Consider the following 20,557-nt stretch of genomic DNA (forward strand, 5'->3'; position numbering starts at 1 on the left):
TTCCTCAATGCTCTCTTTTATGCTAAAATATATAAATATTTCAAGTCCAGTTATATGTACCCTATACTCAATAAAAATTTTCTAGTATTTTTAAGTAAAACTTTAAAATTATTCTTCAAATTATTTACTTAACTTTTTATTTATTCTTAATATTATTCTTTAATACTTTTTTTTTTTTTGGTGGGAGAGACAATATAACTATCAGTGCTCAGGGATTACTCCTTGGTCTGTACGCAGGAATAATTTCTGATGGTGTTCAAGGGAACATGTATGGTGCAAGGATCTTGGAAAACCAATCTAGATGTCTGCAAGGCCAGTACTTTACCATAGTACTATTTCTCCACCTAGACATAATTTTAAAAATATTTCACTAATTTAAATATTTCAAAATCACTTTTTCAATTTTATTTTATTCTAACACAAAATGTGAATTCATCTATTTAAAAAGCAGGGATTAAGAGGTCAGAAATATGAATAACTGAACTGAGCATGTTTTGCATACAGAACGTCTGGATTTGAGCACCTGGCAGTGTCTAGTTTTACACACACTTAAATAGAAGGAATTTCATCATTATGTTTTTGGAGGGTAGAGAGACTGGAGACTACACTTGATTGTACTGAGGGCTCACTACCTATAGGGCTCAGGGGAGCAGGTGCAGTGTCCGGGCCTGAACCTGAGTCAGTCATATGCAAAGCAAGAGCCTTATCCACTATATTTTGTAGACACCTCTCCGGCCTGCATCCACAATAGCTAATATACTACGATGACAGAACTTCCTAAATCTTGGGCTATTAATATTTCATTTATTCATTTTGCTTTATAAGAATAAACTCAGTGATGTTTCTGTTTGAAAGACTTGATTTCAAAAATTGCGATAGGATGAAGTTTTCAAAAGTGGGATGATTTCAGCACAATATTTGGTGAAAGACTTCGCGGATTTCTAAATGATTTAGAACTAAAAGCTAATATATAGAATTTTAATTTATTCTCTTATTCTACCACCTTCAACTTAAGCCTAAAACCTACATTGTTTTCAAAAGCAGTTTTTCACAAAATCACATTTCTAAAATGATGTCACCAACATGCAAGGAAAGAGTTTGTATATGTGCGTACCATCATGCCAAAATTGCCTTCTCTATGTTAGCTATATCAGAGAATTCTGTAGTTCTGCTCAACTACATATCTCAAATATCATTAATGTAACTGGTACAGTTTTATTTCAAATGGTAAAACAACTCATTTGCTTTCAGGTACTGCAACTAATTATCCAAATTTCTCTATTTTAATTTAACAAGAATGCTGAAATTACCATGGCTTTTGGCAAAAACAAGCAATTTTAATCTTTCTGTCTTTCATGTCAGGTTTTTAAATTTATTCTAATTCCACTTACTGCACCAACAAAATGAATGTGCAAAACCTTTGAGTGGAAAAAAAAGTATTATTTTTAGAATTAATTGGTTTTCTATTTGAAACCCAGAATTGTTTAGGTCCTTTTTCTACACTAATGCTGGCTAATTGAGCCAACACATTAACAGTTATTGCTTTGTTCTCATATGTAAAAGAAAACTTGGAATAAAAAAAAAAATTAAATTTAAAGAGTAGTTTTTATATAAATAAGATCATGTTTTATAGAGGCAAATAAGCATCTTCTGCACCTGTATATTTTTGTCCTTGAGGTACAACCTTCATAAAATAACTCCTAACATTTTAGATAGATGCTGAACCATTTTCGAATACATTCGTATGCAATCTGTTTGTTGTACTGTAGTGATAGTATTATTCTTTCATGGTGAAAGGCCAAGATTCTACATTACACATGTAAGTTAAATTTAGATGTAAGAACTTCATTCTTCATTATATGTATGTACATATAAGTACTTATATATGTATATGTAAGTATATGTATGTATATGTACATTCTTAAATCCTCATTAAATATGTAAGTTAAACCATTTTTTCTATGTGGGCTTAGAGCAATAATAATAAAATGCCAAAAAATACAATAAATAGGTTTTAGACTGACTTTTACAATAAAAGATAAAATGTCATGATTAGAGAGCTCTGACCGGCACATAACCTTGCATGATATTCTAAATAAGAAATGTGAGTTACATTATCCTTTAAAAAAGGCTGGAAGGGGCTAGAGAGATAGCACAGTGGTAGGGTGTTTGCCTTGCATGCCTTGCATGCAGTCAACACAGGACCAACCCCGGTTTAACTCCCAGCATCCCAGGTCCCCCAAGCCTGCCAGGAGTGATTTCTGAGCACAGAGCCAGGAGTAACCCCTGAGCACTGCAGGGTGTGATTTTTCCCACACTCAAAAAAAAAAAAAAAAAGGGGCTTTCCAATTTAAACGTCTCAAATAAAAATAAAATCTTTGTGCACTGCATGTGCACTGCCCAAGACAGAAACAGCTCACTTCAGAGAGACAAACATGGAGTTCAATAAACTTTGAACTCACTCTCTGGCTTGCTTTTAAAAGTGTTCCTCACTTACAAAAATAGGTTCACTTAACAGTGGTTTGAAATACTATGAATTTGAGAGTACAGCTGTACATGTCAAAATATGTAACTATATGCCCCACTATTCAAGATCCGAACTCCCTCTACCCAGTGTTCAACACTGCCACTCTCCAGGTGACCACTGTATAGTTCGCAAAAGTCTAAGAACAAGCTATTTTGTTGTGTGCAAGTTTACTGCAACTTCAATAAAACTATTAATAATATTAAATTTTTAATAACTTGTAAGGAATGCTAAATTGGATGGAACACTGAGACTACAGACAGAAATTAGGCCCATCCCAGATAGTAATAGCAACAGCAGTCAAGTAAATAATAGTGGCATTTTAATATGACCTAAGGCATAATCTAAAATCAGATGGGAAATTAAATTTCCAAAACATCTAGGTTGGTCCTAGTTATAAAATTATGTCAAACAAGCAAAGAGAATAAAAATAATAGAGTATAACTTCAAAAGTATATATATTCAATATCCGCTATGTAGCTATTAAATTTTTACTTCAGATTAATTTTCCTATTTAGACTAATTTTCCTATTTAGATGAAAAACTCATTACTGGAAACAAATTCAGATATATCATTAATTCTCTTCAGAATGTCTTAATTCACTACAATATATGAGAACTGAATTTGGAGGAAAACTATATGAATATAAAGGAACTGAATTTTTTTTTAATTATCAATATATGGCTATCCTTACCGAAGGCTCTGACAAGTAAACACTGGTAAATTTTGCTCACACAATAATTCTCTTCAAATATATTTTGTGTCAATAATAAAAGTTTTTAAGTCTTTTAAAATATAATCCTAAAATCTGCTTAAAGAAAAATTTAAGACTGTACAAAAAATTCAACGTTCAGAACAGCAAAATTAATATTGGCATCACTGTTGCTATTTTAAAAGGACAGGTACAAGCATATCATATATATTTGGAAAATAAAAAAAGCTACAGAGAATTCTTGACCTACAACAAAGGCAAATCTAACCTGTTACCAGTGTTCTATCAATCCAATCAATTTCTAATCAATTCCTGAAAAAATAGGATTCTTTATATAACTTGGATAGAATTTCAAAAAAAAATTTTTTGTGTGTGTGTGTTTTTGGGCCACACCCATTTAATGCTCAGGGGTTACTCCTGGCTAAGCACTCAGAAATTGCCCCTAGCTTGCAGGGGACCATATGGGATGCCGGGGGATCGAACCGCAGTCGCAATCTTTCCTTGGCTAGTGTTTGCAAGGCAGATACCTTACCTCAAGCACCACCTCGCCGGCTGACCTTCATAAATTTAACAACTTAACACATTTTGCCCAACTTGAAAGTTTCCTGTAACCTCTTCCTTCATATACTTATTTTTTGTTTTGATGTTGGAACTGAGCCAAAGGCCTCATAGATACAAAGCATGTGCTCTATCACTGACCTAATAAACTCATGAATCCTGTTATAATTTTCCAGATGATTTCAGTGGCAAGAAAATTTATCTGTATAAGAGTAGAAATGTACAAAGCCTGAATCCTATTTGCTCAAAATGTTAAATAGGTTATCAGTATAATGTTGGAGAGAGATTCTGCCTAAACAAAATTTAAAACTCACAAAATAACTTTCTTCATGGATACATATTCATGTAATAAAAATATAAAACAAAACATCAATGTGAGAGTGATTGCTAATGAGAAGTAAGCGAAGTATGAACTGGGACTTGAGTTCTACTAGTTCTAGCTAGTACATTACCTTCAAAAATAATAATGAATATGAGAAATATGGATATTGTTGATGGAAACGTATATTGATTGTCTCAATTCTATAAAACAATATGGAGATTTCTTAAAATATTAAAAATGGATCTATCATATGACCTAGCAATTCTACTCTTAGATATCCAAGAACACAAAAATGCTAACTAGGGGCCGGCAAGGTGGCGCTAGAGGTAAGGTGCCTGCCTTGCAAGGGCTAGCCAAGGAAGGACCGTGGTTTGATTCCCCGGCATTCCATATGGTCCCCCCAAGCCAGGGGCAATTTCTGAGCGCTTAGCCAGGAGTAACCCCTGAGCATCAAACGGGTGTGGCCCCAAAAACCAACAACAACAACAAAAAAAACCTAACTAAAAATAATATATTCACATCTATTTACTGCAGCATTATCTACAACAGTCAAGATAATAGAACAGTTCATGTGTGCTGATCAGATAGCATGGTAAGTTCTCTGAATACTCACAAGGAGTATTCCCTAAGCAAAGAGGCAGGAATAAGCCCTGAACACCACTGGGTGTGACCCAAAACCAATAAAAGAATCCATGGGACCAATGACATTGGAGTACATAAAGAAAATGTGTGTGGGGATGTATGGGCACATATACATGCAACAGAAAACTACTCAATCACTGCACTTCAAAAAATGGTATCTCAGGGGCCGGAATGATGGCACAAGCAGTAGGGCTTTTGCCTTGCACACGCTAAACTAAGATGGACCGCGGTTCGATCCCCCAGCATCCTATTTGGTCCCCCAAGCCAGGAGCGATTTCTGAGCACATAGCCCAGAGTAATCCCTGAGTGTCACCAGTGTGGCCCAAAAAGCAAAAAAAAAAAAAAGTATCTTGCCCTTTAAACAACATGATAGAAATGGAGGAGTTCAAGCTAAGTAACATGAGTCAGAAGCAGAAAGACTAAAGAAAGAACAATGATCTCACTAAGGTGCAGAATATAAAGAAGCAAAGCAAGGGAGCAAACAGTAGCAAATGAAAACTCAACCAAAAGAGAGAAAGAGAGCAGGACAGATTGTGTTAGGAACTTGAAAAGTGAACAATGTGTGGTGACATAAACTACAAAGAGACATGAACTTGTAACCCTAAAATCATCTACACAGTTGTTAACTAATGTCATCTCAATTTTAAAAATATTATGGCTAAACACTAATTTAATATTTGTGGTAGATACATAAATATATAGATGTAAGCTATTTTGTAGTTTTCTAAGTAGTCTTATAGTATTTCACCATTAAAAACAGCAAATAAAACATTAACTTAATAATTTCTACATGTAAATGATCACACTATCAGAGAAAGTATACAAATGTATTCCTTATTCATTCATTTTTAGTTACTATTCATCAATTTAATGAAGTCCTAACTTTCCATATGATACCTTAGTACACTACTTCAAAAGAACCATGCTAAAAAAATGTACAGTGCCTGTAGAACTCTAGAATTTCAGCAATTTCTACTGATTTCAAAGTCAATAGACTCTACCCCTGCCTCACATACCATATTTTCCGGCATATAAGATGACTTTTGAAACAAAAAAAAGTCAACCGAAAAACGGGGGTCATCTTATATGCTGAGTATATCCCGAAAAATGTTTCATATGCCGCTAAACGAAAATTGTCTGAATATTGCCACAAAACGAATTTTCCAATTCAATCCTGCACCAATCACTGCAAGGCTGCTCAAATCGTCTCTCTAACTCAGCCAATCCAATCAGGCTTTTTATGCATGCAAATTAGACAATGTTCTGGACCCGAATCTACACTGTAAGAAGCCTGCTCGGATTGGCCAGAGTCAGAGAGGAAGTCTATGACAGTATAACCTTTGAACCTTTGCTTGTTGTGATTGGCTCACTGTGGTACATACAGTTGCACCACAGGAACGTCCTGTCTGATACAGCGAATAAAGACCTAAACCTATGTTTTAACTGCAAAGTTAGGGGGTCGTCTTATACGCTCAGTCGTCTTATATGCCGGCAAATACGGTACATAATAGTGAAATTAGTACTCTTCTTATGGGAGTATTGTGATGGCATTTTCTGCTGTTCATATCTAAACATTTCTCTTCATAAAGTAGTGAGACCTTAGCATCCTTTTTTTCATTAAATAAACCAAAACTAACTGGTTTTCCTAGTTGTAATATAAATTCTATCAAGGATTAGTTCTTTTATGATAAATAAGCCTACTCTCTAAGAGAAACCCCTGCAGTTGGTTAACTGAGCTCCAGAAGACAGAGTAACTAACATGAACAAAGAACACTACTATGTGCCAGGACACTAGCTCTTTACATGGATCATCTCATCTAATCTTCTGAGGAACTGCGTGAGGTAGGTACAAATAGTTCGAGCTACAAGTAGTTCTTTCTGCTCTAAAGAGCTGATTGCAAAATATATGTTCTCTCCACTCATTTGATATAATAGGAAACAATTTCAGTGAATTTTGTTTAGTTAGGCATGATTTCACCTGCATGAAATATCAGAGGAGGGTAGAAAACGGCCCCCACTGAATCTGGTCTTATAAGTGAAGACAAAAACACACACTGATGTCTGTCATCTAACTCGGATCACTACCTATAGTACAGAAAATTCAAGACACATCTGACAACACAACTCCTCACCAGTCTAAGATTAGTCCTCCTTCCAACAAACTCACAAATAGAGTCTTTCTAATATTCATCTCCAAAATAAAACTTCAGATCTTCTAGTTATATTTATTATTTATGAAAATCTGTTTTAACATGTGGAAAACTATGACACTATAATTTTTTTTCATGTTGTATATTTTTAAAGTTTTATTTAAACATCGTGGTTATAAGGTTATAATAGTTGTAATACAGTTGTTATTGTTTTTCACAAATGAAGTTGTTCATGATTGAGTTACAATCATATAATGTACAACAACCTTCACCAGTGTACATTTCCTGCCGCCAATGTCCCCAGGTCCCTCCCGCCAATGTCCCCAGGTCCCTCCCATCCACCCACCCTCTGCCTGCCTCTGGAGCAGCCATTTTACTTCTCTCTCTCCTCCCACCCCAGTTTCCCTCCTACCCACCTCCCCCATTTGCCTCTGGGGTTCTATCTTCCCCCACTCAAAAAAAAAAAAAGAGAGAGATCTTTTTTTTGATACTGTGGTTTGCACTATTGCTAATTAAGGGATACCATGCATATCACTTTATCCCCTTTCAGCATCCGGTTCTTGTCCAAAGTGATCAATTCCAACCATCATTGTCATTGTGAATTGTTCACTACCCTAACTGAATTAATTCACCATGCTTTGTGGCAAGTTTTCTATACTCCCAAAATGAGCAAGATTACTCTATGTCTCTCCTTCTTCCCTTGACTCATTTCACTCAGCATAATAATCCCCATTTCCATCCATGTATAAGTAAATTTCATGACTTCATTTTCCTAACAGCTGTATAGTATTCCATTGCATAGATGTACCACAGTTTCTTTAGCCACTCAACTGTTCTTGGGCATTTGTATTGTTTCCAGATTCTGGCTATTGTAAATAGAACAGCAACAAACATTTACTATACGGTGTTAGGGTTCCTTAGGGTATATTCCTAGAAGTGGTATGCTGGATCATACAGAAGCTTAATTTCTTTTCCCACTAGATATGTTAGCAATGAAGGTTTTTTGTGTGTTTTTTTTTTAAGTTTTTGGTTTTTGGGTCACACCAGGCAGCGCTCAGGTGTTACTCTTGGCTCTACGCTCAGAAATCGCTCCTGGCAGGCTCGAGGGACCAGATGGGATGCCGGGATTCGAACCACCATCCTTCTGCATGCAAGGCAAATGCTCTACCTCCATGCTACCTCTCCGACCAGCAATGAAGTTTTTGAGTACTGAGCCCCTTAGCTCCATTTTGCCAAATTTCATTTCCAATTAGTACTGTGGCTTTATTTTCTACAGTATAATGATTTTTGTAAATATACATGCTGTACTATAAAAAGTACTGACTGAAATACTGTAATTCCTATTTCACAGATTAAGAAATTAAATTTTGGGTATGTAAACAATTCATTTGTATCAAAATTCTGTAGCTGAAGACTGGAGTGATAGTGCAGTGAGTGAGGAGCCTGCCTCGCATGCAACCAAACCTGGCTCAATCCCTTACATTCCCATATAGTCTCATGAACCTACCAGGAGTAATTCCTAGGTACAGAACCAGGAATAACCCCTGGGCATAATCAGGTGTGGCCAAAAAACTAACACAAGGGGCCGGAGCAATACTGCAGCAGAAGGGAGTTTGCTTTGCACACAGCTAATCCAGGACGAACCTCAGTTCGATCCCCTGGGGTCCCACATAATCCCCTAAGCCAGGAGCAATTTCTGAGCACATAGCCAGGAGTAACCCCTGAGTGTCACAGGGTGCAGCCCAATTCCAAAAAAAAAAAAAAAAAAAACTAACAAAAAATTCTGTTTCTGGTAACTAGTGACAAAAAAGGATAAGAAGTTTCCACAATAGCTAACTTTTCTCCCAATGTTATAGAAAAATACATAATATAAAAAATTAAAAAAATTCTTTCCTCAGAATTTTTTCTAATACTTTATATTTAAATTCTAGAATTTCCATTTGATTCCAATTTAATGATTTTATTTCTCTGCTAAAATAAAAATAAAACAAAATAAAGAATAAAAAATTCTTATCTTTTCAATCACTAGTACTTTTCTTAGTATCACTTTTCACAGCTATAAAAGCTACTTCAAAAATGTTTGTATGGGGCCAGCAAGGTGGTGCTAGAGGTAAGGTGTCTGCCTTGCAAGCGCTAGCCAAGGAAAGGACCACGGTTCGATCCCCCGGCGTCCCATATGGTCCCCCCAAGCCAGGGACAACTTCTGAGCGCGTAGCAGGAGTAAACCCTGAGCATCAAATGGTTGTGGCCCGAAAAACCAAAAAAAAAAAAATGTTTGTATACCAATACAAAAATCTAGGTCATCTTGTGCTTGGTTTGTGTTTGTTTTTACTGAAAATTGATTACACTATCTTAGTAAATATGTAAATTATAATTATATATTTTACTATATTTAATTAATATATTATTACTAATAAGTAAAATGTTATTAATAACAAATATTAATATATGTAAATAATAAAATATAAAAATGTATATTTAAATCATTTTAAGTGTGCCTTTAAGAAGCATTACTAAGTAATTCAGTGTTGTACAATATTATCACCTATATCCAACCCATTTTTTTTTTCTCTTTTGGGCCACATCCGATGATGCTGAGGGGTTACTCCTGAGCTACGCGCTCAGAAATCGCTCCTGGTTTGGGGACCATATGGAATGCTAGGGATCGAACTGCAGTCCGTCCTAGGTTAGCGCATAGCAAGGCAAACGCCCTAACGCTTGCACCACTGCTCCGACCCCTATATCCAACCATTTCTATATCTTCACAAGCTGAATCTCTCCTTTAAGCAGTAACTTCCCTTTCTGGTCCTTAGAGTTCTTAAGGCCCATCCCCAGCATCAGAGTGTCCCCTAAACACAGAGAACAAACCTTCTAGAAACCCTCAATCATCTATTTTTTATTTACCTACTTGAATGGACTTATATGAAAGCAAGCAAAAATTTGGCTTATTTTCTAAGTATCCCTTTGTTTTACCAGTTGCTGGTGGAGTCTATTATGTTTATCCAGAAGCAATGGATATAAAACATCAACTAAAAATTACAGAAAGTCAGTTCCTAAACTTTAATTATCAATACAATTAAAGGAAAATAATTCAAATGTTAGTTTCAAGATCATTAGATAAAAATGCAGAATATACTTTAATTCCTAAACAACAATAAAAGGGCTGAAGCAATAGCTCAGCGATAGGGCATTTGCCTTGCACGCAGCCAACTGATATGGACCCAGGTTTGGTTCCCCAGTATCCCACATGGTCTCCCGAGCCTGCCAGGAACAATTTCTGAGCAGGAGACAGGAATAATTCCTGAGCGCCACCGGGAATGGCCCAAAACCTCTCAAATAAATAAATAAAAATGAAAAGTATAAAACAACAACAACAACAAAAATACTATCTATGTTTCTTTAATAGCCACAAAGAAAAAGTCCATGAACAGTCTTCAGTTAATTTGGGAAGATACTACTCCTTTTAATTGATTAATATAATAAATTCTATTTTACTTCAATTTATAATAACCTAGAAGTCAAATTTATGTACAGTAGTCTATAAGACCGGTTTACTAAATATATGACTATTAAATGTATTAATACTATATTAAATTTATTTCAAGTGATCTGTCAAGACAGAAAGTCCTAACAATCATAATATTCTAGGTAAAAATTTTATTGGCTTTCACAGTCCTGCATGAACTTGGTAAACAGTGTCAAGATGAAACTGCTTTCATCAGTAGAGCTAACAGTGGTTTCTTTGCTTCAATTTTAAAAAGTAACCGAAGAAATTTAGATCATGAATAAAAATGATTAGACCACTCCCATCCATTAACAATGACTTAAAATGTCAAGATAAATGGAGGGGGCATGAATATAGTTTTTAATCTATCTTTGATATTAGTCTTTTGTTTATACAGCATGTAAATATTTTCTCCCTTTCAGTAGGATGCCTTTTTTGGTTTATGCCCAAGTTTGTTCTGCCATGCAGAACCTTTATAATTTGATGAAGTTCTATTGTTTATATTTTGTTTTGTTGTTTTTGCCTCTGAAACTCAGTTCCTAAAAGCAAGACCTTTCCTTGAATAGTGGAATACTTTTAAATTGCTTTACAGTAGTAGTGTGTAGTAAGATATAATTGCTGGAAAGGTTTTTAAAACAGGATTGGTTTTATTTGTTTTTGTTTTTTTTTTTGGTGTGTGTAATTATTTGAGTTGTTCTGAGTCTAAATTAATGTTGGAAATCGATTTATTTTTTTGTAGGATGCTGGTTTGGAGATGGAAGAAAAGAATTTTTATGAATCAGACGATGAAGAAAAGGAGATGACTGACAAAAAGAAGAAACCATAAGTTATGGATCCAGACCATAGACTTTTAATTCGAAATACTAAACCTTTGCTTCAGAGCAGGGATGCAGCGGTAAGTTAAAATAATTAATAGAAGTAAGTCAGATTTTATTTAAAAATAAAACAAAACAGTGGATAAGTGCATGAATATCAAAGGACATAGCCAACAGGAAAGAGAAACAAACTGCTGAGAGAAAAACAGAAAAGGGGAAATAGGAGGGAAAAATATCACAGAGTTAGAGCTAGAGAGGAAAGAAAATTAGAGAAATAGAGATGGGGGATACAGAGCATAAAGCATCAGGAGCCTAGCAGCAAATGAGCAAGAATCCTTCCATTCTCCCTAATCAGGACAGTTCTCCACCCATGGAGAGCAGCACTTTAGAGAAAGGAAGAAGGATGAGAAAGTTCTGATTTTATACATGGAGACAGTTCTGTGATTTCACATAGAGAGGCAATTCTTACCAACACAGTTCCTCAAAGAATCAACTGCTTTAGAAAACATATATTCTAAATGACAAATCCAGTACATTAAAATACCACTATAAATAATATCTAATGGCTTTCTTTTCACCTATAGGACATGGTTCATGGCACTTACCCCTCCAAATTCTGGTGGTACCCACCTCTCTAGATGCAGCCTTTCCATTTTTCTGAAAGCACCAAGCAATTTCAGCACTCACCCTCTCTGCTTTCCTTGTTCTCAACACAATCCTCACACACTAAGAATCTTATTCATTAGCTGTCTTAGAGTATTGATTTTAAAATTTCATTTTTCATTAGATTTTTAGTCCCCTATTAATACTGGACTTTCACCTGTATGGACCATTATCAACTAATGCAGAACCTTAAATAAACAGGATCCTCAAAATTGCTGAGTGGACAGACCAACACTTGAACAAACCTTGCTGCCTGATCAGAATACAGAGAAGAGGTCACATGGGCAAACTAAGAAAAAGCCTCTTACCTGTTTGGAGTTGGTTAAATACAATTTGGCTCCCAGGTTTAAAATCTGCAGTTTTACCAGGTCATCTTCACTAGTAAAGCTTTTAGCCATCTTCCTCAAAACATCAGGGGCAATTTTAGGAACTCGTTCACAGTTTTCTCCGATTAGCCAAAGAATACTTGCTCGAGCCACAGGAACCTAGTATTAGGAAAGAAGATTACATAATCACAAAAGACAGCATCTTACATTACTAAATATTGGCATAGAAAATATTTAAAGAAAAAGTCTGTGGTCTAGAATCTCCAATATCAGAAATCAACACATTCTTGGAACAAATCATACCAGCCACCCCATACTGGTTTATGTATTACTACTATGGCTTTTGTGATAAAACAGAAGAGGTGAAAAATTTTAACAGAAATCATCAGGCTAAGATAGTTGTTATAAAATAAAAACAAACTTATAGACGCGCTTAAAAAACTGCTGTCTTTTAACCCTCTCTGGCCAAAAAATCATCTAGAATTTGTACTAAAACAAATTGAGTTTTTTAAGGTTTGGGGAAGAGTACCAGAATCCACATTTTATGAAGACATTCATATCAATTCTGAGGCAGGTGGTTTCCAAGTTTTATTTCAAGAACCCATGGATGATAAAGAAAAAAAGACTGAGATTCCAAATCAAAATTCTTGCTTTTTGAATCTACATCATATATATATAAAACTGACAAGATTATCAAGTCTTATAAAATCCTATGTCTTGATCTTCGATTTGATCATCAACTAAAGAACCAGGGATAAAATTAGTTTCCTAATACTTCATGTTGGCAAAATTTTTAAATAAAGTACATTTCAATATAATTTATTCCTTAAAAATAATTGCTTTGCTGCAAATTGGAAACCTTCCATCAGTGCCATTAAGACAACATTTTAGAGTATGCAAATTAGCTTTATGACTGTTTGTTTATTTGTATTTTCCTCTATTCCAAGAGGAATTTGAAGGGGTATGTAAATCAGCTTCTGTGAACATTTTCACCTACCATAGAAAAAATTGCTTTTATAATAAATGAAGAAGACAGTGTCTAACATTAACAGGAAGGATCATGAAAAGAGTAAACATTCTTTTTATAAATCCTTTTCCAGTTCCTCAATTAAAAATTTTCAGTTGTATATAGAACTCTCAACAAAATAAATGAAAATATAGTTATAATTTTCCATAGTTAATAGTTGTCACAATAATCACTACCTCAAATTCTCTCAAAATATCCCTTTTATGAAACAGTGTAAAATTAAGATTCAGCTAAGCTGATTCATTAACCACAATCAGGTGAAATCACTAAAAAGCTCTAAAATAAAAATACTTATTTTTAAATGTTTAACAGTATCATCTTAAATTTCTATTAAATAAGCTTAGTAAGAAAGAATATGTACACTTATGCATAGTTAAGAAAAAATACCTGCATACAATCTTAAATCTATTCATGCAATATGATAAAACTGATATTTTTACTGTATACTGATTTCTGGAAAGAAAGAGGTTATTTCTAATGTTCCAAAGGTTACACTGCATTAAGGCCTTACTCCCAATCCATTATTTTAAATTGGGCTAAAGAATAGTAATTGAGTGGTACATTAAATTTTCCAGTATGGAGCAATTCAAGTTGTCCACCATAATAAAAAAGTACTTCTAAATAAGAATATATGGGCAACTTCAGATTTCAGTTATGCTAGATTTATTTTTCCTAACTATTTTATTATGTATTGCTGCTATAAAAATTAGAATCCTATGATATATCATAATATATTACCCACATTAAATAATGTTCCTCTGGTAGTACAATTATAATTCTTTTTTCAATTAAAAAGACGATCCCCAAAAGTTTAAGAATGTTTATATTCTAATTCATCAATATGCTAAGATTAAATTAATATTATTTAAATACTATATTTATAATTCATACATCATTTAAAATATAACTCTTGAGTAAATTAAAAAAATATATTATTTATTTTATTTCTATATTTAAATAATATTACATTGCAACTCTGTAAATGTTTTTGAGTGTAGTCATTAAAATCAACATCTGTACATTAAACTTATTACTAAAAGTCCAATTTCATCAAGTACCATACAATTTCCCCTTTGATACAATTTATGCACTTCTTTTTTTTCTTTTAGTAACTATAAACAGGTCTTACAGTTTAAAACCTTATTTTTGCGGCCCAGAGAGATATCACAGCGGCGTTTGCCTTGCAAGCAGCCGATCCAGAGCCAAAGGTGGTTGGTTCGAATCCCAGTGTCCCATATGGTCCCCCGTGCCTACCAGGAGCTATTTCTGAGCAGACAGCCAGGAGTAACCCCTGAGCATCGCCGGGTGTGGCCCAAAACCAAAAAATAAATAAATAAATAAATAAATAAATAAATAAAACCTTATTTTTGAACAATCAAATTTTAAGGTTCACAAAGAAAATCTCAAGGTAGGAGGGTGGTGACAAGAAAATGAGGGTGAAGAGGCAGCTTAGTATCCAGAGGTTCTGGAACTAAAACAATGATTTCCAAGAAAATATTGGGAAAACTTACAATAAAAAATAATATTTGGTACAGTTGTTAGTACAGTGAACCAAGTGGATAGCTCAGTCAACAAAATGAATCAAGTACTACCCCGATTCAATTACTGGTCCCCATATGGTCCCGAGTACTAAAAGAGTTAATCCTTACTGCAGAACCAGGAGTAAATGCTGAGCACTGCCAGAAGTGGCCCAGAAACGAAGGAGGAGGAGAAAGAGAAGGTAGAAGGAGTAGAAAGAGGAGGAAAAAGAGGAAGAGAAAGAGAAAGAAGAGGGGGAGGAAAAAGTAGAGGAGGAGAGGAAGAAGAGGAAGCTGAAGAGGAGGAGAGGAGATGGAAACTAATAAGAAACATATAAATATACATTTAAATATATTTATATAAAAGGTGACTTATATATATATATACATACATATATAACTAAATACACCTTTTACTTGAAAGCTTGGTAAATTGATAACCCTAGAGCTTTTGTACATTGACTAATGTTTCAATCATGGTTTTCAGATTTTAGCCCTCCTTCTCTTCCCTAATTAAGACATTAGACATCCATTTGTATACTATAGGTACTAGGACATTACTTGGACATTACTTTCAAGAAACTGTAGTAACTAAAAAAAGAGAAGAAAATTAGTCATTTTCATGATCTTTTCAACCATAAGAGGAATGCTAACTAAAAACAAATAAATAACATATACAGATATAATATTTCCTATAACTCTCTGCTTTTGAGTATTTTTAAAAACAAACTAATTGTAGCTCTACCTACTTCTTTATTCTAAATGCCCTCAGCAAGAGACAAATTGAAAACCTCCCAGAAGGCTTTTTCCACTGTCATTTTAACCAATTAACAAGCCTCCAAAAACAAACAGTAAATCCTGGTTGACCATGGCAGTAATATAAATAAAAATTTCACAGATCAATCTATAAGCAGTTCAATTTTTTTGTTTGTTTGTTTTGAGGTCATGCCCAGTGGTGCTCAGAAGTTACTCCTAGCTTTGCGCTCAGAAATCACTCCTGGCAGGCACAGGGGACCATATGGGATACCAGGATTCGAACCACCCTCCATCCTGGATCGGCTGCATGCAAGGCAGATGCCCTACCACTGTGTATCTCTCCAGCTCCTAAGCAGTTAGATTTAAAAGCTACTGTTTTAAGGGCTGGAGCAGTGGCACTAGAGGTAAGGCGTCTGCCTTGCAAGCGCTAGCCTAGGACGGACCGTGGTTGGATCCCCCGGCGTCCCATAGCCAGGAGCGATTTTTGAGTGCATAGCCAGGAGTAACCCCTGAGCATCAACAGGTGTGGCCCCAAAACAAAACAAAACAAAAAATAAAAGCTACTGTTTTATTTATTTATTTGTTTATTTATTATTTTATTTTGGCCACAACCAGTGGTATTCAGGATTTACTCTTGGCTCTGCATTCAGAATCACTCCTGGTGGGGTTTGGGAATATATGGGGTGCTGAGTAGCAGAGGAATTTAGTATCAGACTGAGGAAGGCAAGTACTATCTCTTTCGACCAATGTTTTACTAATTTTCTCTAGCTTTCTCTGTATATGTGTGTGTATGTATATATATATATATATATAATATGCACACATTGAGTTTTCTGAATAAAATTTGTAAAAATGCTATTATGTCTCTAAATATTTGTGTAAATTTCCTAATAGAAGAATTGCCATATTTATGGGCCCGGAGAGATAGCATAGTGGCGTTTGCCTTGCAAGCAGCCGATCCAGGACCAAAGGTGGTTGGTTCGAATCCCGGTGTCCCATATGGTCCCCCATGCCTGCCAGGAGCTATTTCTGAGCAAACAGCCAGGAGTAAACGCTGAGCACCGCCGGGTGTGGCCCAAAAACCAAGAAAAAAAGAATTGCCATATTTATAGTAAGTTTACTTAAAACTGAGGAAGTTAAGACATCTAAATACAAAGGGATGTGGTATTATAGTTATCATACTGTTTTCATTGCTGTTAGACTAAAAACTTTCTATTTTTTTTTTAAATTTGGAACTACACTAAAATTACTTCTCACACATCCTACAGGAGTTGCTCTTGGCAACAAACTTCGTTTGTTTGTTTTGTTTCTGGCCGCACCCAGTGATGCTCAGGGGTTATTCCTGGTTATATGCTCAGAAGTAGATCCTGACTTGGGGAACCATATGGGACACCGGTGGATAGAACCGTGGTCCCTCCTAGGCAAGTCAGACATCTTACCGCTCCATGCCACAGCTCTGGCCCCATTCTCAAGTATATTTTATGTTAAAACAGACATACATACACAGATACACAGGCACACAGCTAGTGACCATTCTCTTCTCTTCTAGCACAACACTTCAAGGTTCATTCTCCACTCCCCTTTTTCATAAGTAGATTTGCTTTCTACATCTATATAGTGTAGAATATGAGAACCAGAATTTGCATCCACATAGATGAGAACTCTTCATCAACAAACTTTAGGGTCCATTTATTAAAATAAAATTATAATTGATAGGGGCCAGAGCAAACCAGGTAGGGCATTTGTCTTACATGTGGCTCACCTGGGTTCAATAACCCACATTCCATATAGTTCCGGAGTCTAGCAGGAGTGATTTCTAAGAGCAGAGCCAGGAATAACCCTGAGCACTATGGGTGCAGCTCAAACCCCACCCCACATACACACACAACCTACAATTTATACAAAATTCCACTGAAGCTGAATTTTCTTATTAATACTCACAGTGATACTGTCCAAGAGTTTAGCCATGTGTTTAATAATTTCACCATGCTGCGCAGGCTGCATTTGCAGTAATTTCTTAATAACAACCACACTTTCTGCAACAACTATTTCTGAAAAAGAGTAATTATTCATATTAAATTGTTATTAAATTCAAGTACAATGTTCCTGATAAAATATAAATTCATTCTTTTTTTTTGTTTTGTTTCGTTTTGTTTTTTGGGTCACACCGAGCAGCACTCAGGGGCTACTCCTGGCTCTATGCTCAGAAATTGCCCCCAGCAGACTCAGGGGACCATATGGGATGCCGGGATTCGAACCACCATCCTTCTGCATGCAAGGCAAATGTCTTGCCTCCATGCCATCTCTCCAGCCCCCATTCTTTTTAATTCTAACAGTTCTACATATCTTAAATAAATAGGCAATAAGTACACATTTAAATTTCAGAGTGCTGTGTAAGAAAAATGGTAAAATATGTGTCCTGTATGCACAAATGCCTGAGTTCAATCCCTTATAACTCATGGTGCCTTAGCATGACAGGTATAGCCCTACTAGCCAATAAGCACAATCAGGACTGGACCCTGGGCACTCCCCCAAGTGCTCCTAGGGTGGTCCCACCAAATAAACATCTGGGTGAACTTAAGCAGAGGTATACACTTTAATTTCTAACCCTCTGTCACAGACTCCTAGCTTATGAAAGCTTTGTCTAATCTCTGCTTTTTAAAGTCAGAAAAGCAAAGTAAGGTTAGATGCTTTGACAACATACAAGTATTTCTGGCTTGTAATGAGCATTCTCAAATACTGTTCTTTGTTTTGTTTTGTTTTCTGGTTTGAAGCCACATATATTGGTGCTCAGGGCTTACTCCTTGTTCTGTGCCCAGGGCCTACTCTTTTTTGTTTTGGTTTGGTTTTTGGTTTTTTTTTTTTTGGGGGGGGTCACACCCAGCAGCGCTCAGGGGTTACTCCTGGCTCTACGCTCAGAAATCGCTCCTGGCATGGTCAGGGGACCATATGGGATGCCGGGATTCGAACCACTGTCATTCTGCATGCAAATCAAATGCCTTACCTCCATGCTATTGATCGGGCCCCCAGGGCCCACTCTTAGGAGGGCTTGGTAAACTACATGTTGTGCTGAGGATCAAACCTAGATTGGCAGCCTGCAATACAAGCACCTTACCTCCTGTACTATTCCTCTGAGTCCTCTCATATAGCATAATTTATTTCAATCTAACTTTAATTATATATACTGTAAATTATATTTATCATTCCTTTTGTGATGGATTGATAAATTAATATTTATCTGATGCTTTAATAAAATAGTTTTTAATTTCATAATTATATATGGCAGGTGCCTCATTACCATCATTTCAAAGATAAAGAAATGTGCTTGAATTATTTGACTATGTCTAGAAATTAATACTACTACAATAAGCTATTATTTTTATAAAGACCACCTCTAGGAACTATAAGAAAAACAAAGATAAATAGGAATGAGACCCTGAGGCCCTGATCTCATCAAATGTACACTCTAGTTAGAAAAACAGTGGTTATGCAACTAAGCATTATACAAAGCAAAATAAGTGTGATTTAAGATTCTATAAGCTAAACATTTATATTTTTATAAAATATTATTGCAAAATGAACCTAAGTAAGCAGGAAATGTGTGATTTAAATGATTCAGATTCAGGGATAGGACTGGTTACAACAATATATATTATCCAGCATTATTTATTCTTCGATGCTGTGTATTAGTTTTTCTATTGTACTTGTTACAGATTATTAAAAACCTAGTGATTTAAAACAAGAACAAATTTATCATTACAGTTCTGGAATCAGAAGTTAACATGAGTTTTATGTTCTTAAAATTAGTACAGTTGACTATTATATTCATTTTATAAAGAGCCTGAAATAGGAAATTTTGTTCAAGATAATATTAAAATGCATAGTATGATTCTGCATGTAAGCAGAGAGCTGGCAACAGAGTAAGAGATCAATATATGAGAGAACTATAATACTTGTTTTATATGACTGTCTCCCTCCATTAGAAAATAGACTCAGTAGACAGGAGCCTGTTATAGGTTAAATAAATATATAACTCATCTACCCAGCATTTACTAAATACCTCACTGATCCAAGTCCTCAAAAAATGCTTACCTAATTACAAAACTCTCAACAAAACAAAAAGAAAATCTCCCAATCTATTCACAGTAGATAGTTACGGTTATTCAGACAAGCAAATGCTGCTAAAGAAAACTATCTGCAAGAATTAAATTATTCCAAACAAATGGAAAAGATTTCTATAAAAAGATTATCAAGAAATCTGTCAAATTAATCTTAGATAATGATGCTAGACTGTTTCAGAGTAAGCTTCTAGTAAGTTCCTGTCCATGATAAGAAAAGAGATCAGCAACATTAAAATAAACAAAAAGCCTACATATCCAAGAGAAAATGGATTGAATCTACAGTATACGCCAACCCCCTAATTTTGCAGTTAAAACATAGGTTTAGGCCTATATTCGCTGTATCAGACAGAACGTTCCTGTGCTGCAACTGTATGTACCACAGTGAGCCAATCACAACAAGCAAAGGTTCAAAGGTTATACTGTCATCTGAGCAGGCTTTTGACAGTGTAGATTCCAGTCCAGAACATTGTCTAATTTGCATGCATAAAAAGCCTGCCTGGATTGGCTGAGTTTGAGAGGCGGTCCGAGCAGCCTTGCAATGATTGGTCCCTTATCATAGGCAACTTTTCTGGCAATTCCCTGGTGCCGTCAGTTAATCTCCCCCACTACGTGAACCAAACAACACCCCATCCTCGGACCCTAGCACTGAACCACCAACACGGTTAGCTAGGTTTTGCCAGAAGTGGCCCCCAGATCTCCTGAGTACTGTTTGGGAGCCCCCAAGATAGAGATTTGAAAACTCTGCGGCCTGATTTTTCTGTTTGTTTCGTTTAGTGGCATATTGAAACATTTTTCAGGATATACTCGGGGACAAGAAAAATGTAATAAGAATTAGAGGAGCTTGTTCTATATATGGCCAGCTCTGTTTCTACCCCAGTAAACAGGAGAAGCCCCCAAACAGCACTAGGTATGGACTCA

The 20,557-nt window shown here is 35.5% G+C and overlaps 1 protein-coding gene across 1 annotated transcript in view; it reads right to left on the reverse strand.

Annotated features, from left to right (window-relative positions):
* Nucleotides 1–20,557, reverse strand: part of AP3B1 (adaptor related protein complex 3 subunit beta 1) — a 239,500-nt gene that overhangs the window by 108,298 nt on the left and 110,645 nt on the right. Inside the window, exons 14-15 of the mRNA XM_049766041.1 lie at nucleotides 17,460–17,569; nucleotides 12,201–12,377 (exon numbers count right to left, since the gene is read on the reverse strand). Of these exons, the coding sequence (XP_049621998.1) occupies nucleotides 12,201–12,377; nucleotides 17,460–17,569 (287 nt within the window). The remainder of the gene's footprint in view (nucleotides 1–12,200; nucleotides 12,378–17,459; nucleotides 17,570–20,557) is intronic.

This window comes from Suncus etruscus, chromosome 2, assembly GCF_024139225.1.
Source record: "Suncus etruscus isolate mSunEtr1 chromosome 2, mSunEtr1.pri.cur, whole genome shotgun sequence".
NCBI classification, from domain to species: domain Eukaryota; kingdom Metazoa; phylum Chordata; class Mammalia; order Eulipotyphla; family Soricidae; genus Suncus; species Suncus etruscus.